Genomic DNA, 6,148 nt, shown 5'->3' on the forward strand with positions numbered 1-6,148 from the left:
GCCGCGTGCAAGCTTCCCTCCTGCCCCCCCACTCCTGGGAGGCAGTGGCAGTGGCAGCGGCAGCACAGGGTGGTGGGTGTCAGCGCTCCGTCCCCACCCACCCTCGGTCATTCTTTATGGGCAATTCACTAGTATATCAATAACGTCTCTTGGTTACAAAAGTTACAGACCAGGCAAAATCGTATTAAAAGCATTTCTGCTGCTCAGCAGCTTGCTTGCTAAGTTAGTAATGAGTAGACTGAGACTTCAACACTGGCTATAGGCCTCTGAGTTTCAGCCTGAAAGCACAGCCCTGATGGGCTTGAGAATGTTTTTCAGTCTTCACAGGCAAGGTCAACTCCCAGACTACTGCACCTGACAGCACAATTTGAGGAAAAGGTGAGCAGCCGACAGTGGCAAAAGAACAGGTTTAAGACTATTTAGAAAAGCTAAACAACATGGAGTGCTGAGGCAGTTGGCAGTGTGATTCCAGAGCCACTGGCCATTATTTTTTAAAAATTGTGGTGGCCAGAAAAGGTCCCAGACAACTGGAAAAGGGCAAATAAAGAGCTTATCTTATGGAAAGGGAAGAAGGAGGATCTGCAGACCTACAGACAGATAAGGCTCACCTCAGTCCCTAGAAAAATCATGGAGCAGGTCCTCAAGGAATCCATTTCTAAGCACCTGGTGACATGGATTCACCAAGGGCAAGGTCATACCTGACCAACCTATTTGCTTTCTATGATGATGAGATAACTGGCTTTGTGGATGTAGGGAGAGAAGTGGATGTAATATGCCTGGACTTTAGCAAAGCTTTTGATATGGTCTCCCACAACATTCTTGCAAGAAAGCTAAGGAAGTACAGGCTGAACGAAAGGACAATAAGGTGAATAGAAAACTGGCTAGATCATTGGGCTCAAAGGAAATCAATGGCTCAATGTCTAGTTGGCAGCTGGTATCAAGTGGAGTTCCCCAGGAGTCAGTTCTGGGGCTGGTTTTGTCCAATACTTTCATCAATGATCTGGAAAATGGGATGGGGGCACCCTCACCAAGTTTACAGATGACATCAAGTTGAGGAGAGCAATAGATACACTAGAGGGTAGGGCTAGGATTCAGAGAGACCTATACAACTTGGAAGATTGGATTAAAAGAAACTTCATGAGGTTTATAGGATAGAACAATCCCATGCACCAGTACAAGCTGGCAACAGAGTGCCTAACTAGCAGCTCTGAAGAAAAGGACCTGGGGATTACAGTGAACAATAAGATGAATATAAGCCAACAGTGCGCCATTGTTGCCAAGAAGGCTAACAGCATACTGGGCTGCATTAGTGGGAACATTGCCAGCATTCAAGGGAAGTGATTATTCACCTCTTTTCGGCACAGGTGAGGCCACATCTGGAATACTGTGTCCAGTTTTAGGACCACCACTACAGAAAGGATGTGGAGAGAGCAGAGGACAACAAAAATGGTTGTGGGGCTGGGGCATATAACTTCTAAAGAGAGGCTGAGGGAACTGAGGGTTTATTTAGTCTAGAGAAGAAAAGACTGAAGGGGCATTTAACAGCAGCCTCCAACTACACATGAAGGGTGGTTCCAAAAAGGATGAAGCTAGACTGTTCTCAGTGGTGGCGGATGACAGGACAAGGAGCAACGGTCTCAAGTTGCAGCAAGGGAAGTTTAGGTTAGATAACAGGAAAACTTTTTTAACCAGGAGGGTAGTAAAGCAGGGCAACAGGTTAGCCAGAGAGGTGGTAGAATCTCCATCCTTGCAGGTTTTTAAGACCCAGCTAGACAAAGCCTTGGCTGGGATGATCTAGTTGAGAAAGGTCCTTTTCTGAACACAAGGTTGAACTAGCTGACCTAATGAGGTCTCTTCCAACCCTAATCTTCTGTGATTCTATAAGTCCTGCAAATCAGGAGACTATTTAATAGTCCAGACACCATGATAAATGAGCACTGCTTTTTCATCTTCCACAAGGCAAGGATTAAAATGAGATCGTAACTGACCTCTCTAGAAATCAAGAAATGATCACGTAATCAAGTCAAAGAACATCTCTGAACCTCTCCCCCATACTCCCATGTAACTTCAGAGATGCTATATTATCTTGGAACAGACCATCTCCTTCTGGGAAAACTCTTTAATGCAGAAGCCTGGGTTCCAAGCTGCCCAGATCTTTTCTACCCACATCAATTCCAAAGCCTCTTCAAAAAAATAAAAAATAAAATGCCTACCAGTACCTCCCGATTCCCAAACATTTTGTGCATTGATTTCTGTTGTTGGACTTTGAGCATTTGGTTCTGACTGAACAGTTGGCTCAGGTAGCTCCGTGCTTATTTGGCCATTTTGTAACCGCTGTTTCAGCAAGGATACCTAAACAAAATATCCTTTTGGTGAAAAATGAAGCAATACTAAATACAAATACTTCTTTATTGTTTTCCTTTCAAAATAGCAAGATGTTTTAGTAAAACTGGTAGCACATCAGACACAAAGGCAAATTCTTTTTGATGCAATGTTCACAACACATTTTTAAACATTGTTACTGTTCCAATTATCCTAAAAACACCATCATTCTTATATATGGAAAGAAATGGGACACTTCCACTATATCAGTTTTGCAGAAGCCTCATGAAAGCTTACATAACTGAACATCTGCTCACCTCATGGCCATAATGAAAAGGGGTATCTGATTTGCTCATCACAAGACAAGTGTATTACTTGAATGAATATGACTTCATAAAACTACAATTGCTAGTACTATACCTTTTTACTACTTCTGGATCACTACACAAAGTTCAAGCAGATTTATAGACCAAAGAGTTGTAATACCTAGCTGTAATGTCCGTCTTACAACAAGTAAAGAAGCAAACATTTCTCATGATAATCACAGCTTTTAATCACAGCAAATAATTCAAGAGCATTTTTTGGATGTTACCTGAGTCTGCAGGACACTAATAACCTGATCCTTTTCTTCTAATGAAGCATCAAATTCCTCCTGGAGATGTTTTTTGGCTTGTTGATCCATTTGGAGTTCCTAAGGACAAAGATGCATTTCAAATATAAAATGAAAAGGTTGGTTAGAAATAGAACAACAATATCATAAAGTAAAAATATGAAAATCTTAAAGCAAGTATTTAAAAGGTTGATTGAAATATTACTTAAATATGGTTACTATTTCAGTGCATCTAGAATATTATTCAAAAGTGAATGTTGATTTTGTAACACAGCATACACATAAAATGTGCCATTTTTTACAATTATATCTCCGGTCAAAAATAACAATCTATTTTTATTTTTTTTATTTTTTTTTTTGTCTCAAAAAAATGAAAAAAGAAAAAAAAGAAATCAGGCCTTTTCCTTCCTTTATGAATTGATCAAATTTGATCAAACTTGCAATGGGATTCTTTCAGGCCTACTACTGAAAGCTGTTCCTCCACATTCAGCCATCCTTGGGAATTGAGGAGTGGACAAGAGACCAAACTCAAATTTATTAACAGATTAGGTCAACACAAGCAGTTGCAGCAGGCTGCAAGTACTGCCTTAGAACAACCACAATACTTATATTCTAACCTGATATCCCTTTAACAACAATAGTGGCCAATCTCAACTTCCATTCATTTCCGAGTCTCTCAAATGAAAAGGTCAACAGAGCACCCATAATTTTATGTAAAATAATTACTGAGGTCAACCAGAAGGCAGAGTGGATTTCCACTCTATACCCTAACTTAATCAAGAGAAGCATAGCTTAAGCTTTCATAATCAGCATCTTACTTCTTCAGATACTATGAAGGGACCACAGGAAGCAGAGCTTTTAAACAGAAAGCACTGATCAGAATATAAAGGATGGGGAAGAAGGAGGAAGTACTGGGAGGGGTGGGTAGGAGAGAGAAAACAAAGCTGTTAACTCAGAGACAGACACAGGGGTTATAAAAGCTAATTCAAGTAATGGGATAAGAATCTGTAGTCTTGGGGTGTTTATATACATGCTCTGGGAGTTGGGGAGGGCAGGGGAGGTGGGGTGTGAATTAGAGTGGCTCTAAGAGTTGCTCTAATTCAGGGGTTCTCAGAAAGTTAAATCATCCCTTCCTGTCAGCCACATCCATCCATATGCTACAGTGGTCAGAGGCATACCCCTGTGCCACCACCCCATCCCAGGTGCTCAATTTGTTCCCTATGCCTCAGCTATTCAAAACAGATTTTCAAGTTACCTCTGGGAAATGCCCATTAAGATAATACTCAATCCCATTTTCTACATGTAAGACAAAAGTTTTTGTTTTCAACTGCTGTTATGCCACATCAATACTGCAAAACAAACCCCCCACAGCCTACCACATGCTAGCAACAGTTCTCTTCTAAATTGAGGTTTATCTATGCCCTTTTTTCCTTTGACACTTAACAGGAAAACAGAGTTAATCACTGCTGAACAATACTTTGTTTTAGAGCAATACAGCAATGGCTGCGCTGAAAATAAATGAAAGGTAAGGGCAAAAGTGGACAGAAATAATAAAGAAAAATCCAGTGTAGTAAAAAAAAACACAAAAAACTTACATCAGTGATATTTTAATAATTAAATACCGCAAATGGAAAAACAAGATGCATATTTAAAGAAAACTCCTCTGTGCATATTGTACAAATAAAATATTTAGCCAATGACAGAAGTTACCTCTCGTAGTTCTCCAATTCGTCGAAGTGCTTTATCCTGACTCTGGCTCAGTATACCCTTAAAAAGGAAAAGTAGAATTTTTTTTTAAGTAATTTTGAAAATACTTAAGCATAGCCTAAGGATTTATATTCTCTCTCTATCTTGCAAACTGAATCACCTGCCTACTTTAGTTTGCCCAAGTATTAGTACAGAAGTGCTTACTTTGAAACTCTAAGCAGTCTTATAAAGTCACTAATTCCTGCATCAACAAAAGAAAGCAGGAAAGCAGCCAGCATTCCAAAGAGCCACCAGCCTAAAAATAAACAGTTGTCTCTTTTGTGCTTAATTATTTAGATTTATTGTACAAAATGGGTTTCCTGTGGTACATTTTTACTTGAACTTTTGATTTTATACCATGTATTCTTTTCCACTAGATTGCCTGGCTTTTCTAGATGCTCTCTTAATTATTTTTTTTTCTCCTTGAGGCACTGGAGATTTTTTTTAATGTATGTTTCATTTTCCCTTTCAACCTAAGGGTTCCTCTAAGTTTATTTCAATTTCACAAGGAGGATGTTTTTGTTTTATTTTTAATTACAGTTCTATATGCTTAGCACCCCTGCCCCCCCACCAACTACTACTATTTTTTCCTCCATAGGATAAAAAGTGGGGGCCAACCCTTTTTGGCAGGTGTGCCAATTTTTCTCTGTTTCCTCCCTCAGTGCCACTGATCCCTTTCCTTTGCCCAATCTACTGTTCTGCTTCCTACAATACCTCTGCTGTGTTACCTTTCCCCTCCCCAGTCTGTTATGTGCCACACACACCGGCTGCCCGTGATACTCTAAATGAGACATGCTTCCTGCAGGTTAGCCATCCCTGGGATATGCAATGGTTTTCTATTTTTCTTCCTACTTTTGCTATGCGCCTGCTAGGCAGCCTTCAAAAAGCGGTCATTGCTGTTCAAACAGAAACAAAAGCACCCTCTGGAACCCAAACCAACCCCCTAAGACTCCTCTGAAGCATTAAGTACAAGTAGTGCAGTGCACGGGTGGACAACAAGTGCAGCATGAATCCCACAAGTGGCACAGGCTATCTCTGTGTGTGGGACACAGTAGATCAAAGAGGGCATAGGCAGCAGACAGGGAGCAGAAAACAGAGCAGCAGATCAGGCAGAAGAAAGGAACTGGAGTGGCACTTACAGTGCACAGAGCTAATCTGTGGTATGCTTACCAAAAAGGTTGGCCCCTACTGGTGCAATATATGAAATAACTGTGATGTCCCTTCCCACAGCAAATTTGCAAGAGTGCAAAACTTGCCTACTAGACCGGTAGGTACATGTTTTAGATTTATTTACCATATTTGCCTGAATCCAAAATGGGTTCCCTCCCACCATTCAACATGTGGAAAAAAGCCCCCTGTCTTGAATACAAGTAGAAGGAAAGGGGAGGCAGAGGCTGGGGGGACAACGAGCAGGAATCAGGCTGTCTGCACCTCCTCCAGCAGCTTTTCCTGCAGTAGCAGCATTTGGGT

General features: G+C 40.8%; 1 protein-coding gene across 1 annotated transcript in view; it reads right to left on the bottom strand.

Moving 5' to 3' along the window:
* Nucleotides 1-6,148, bottom strand: part of GOLGA4 (golgin A4) — a 101,156-nt gene that overhangs the window by 64,135 nt on the left and 30,873 nt on the right. The window contains 3 exon segments of the mRNA XM_025216508.1: nt 2,214-2,352; nt 2,915-3,013; nt 4,643-4,699. Coding sequence (XP_025072293.1) covers nt 2,214-2,352; nt 2,915-3,013; nt 4,643-4,699 — 295 coding nt within the window.

The sequence above is a fragment of the Alligator sinensis genome, unplaced genomic scaffold (genome assembly GCF_000455745.1).
Source record: "Alligator sinensis unplaced genomic scaffold, ASM45574v1 scaffold763_1, whole genome shotgun sequence".
Lineage (NCBI taxonomy): Eukaryota > Metazoa > Chordata > Crocodylia > Alligatoridae > Alligator > Alligator sinensis.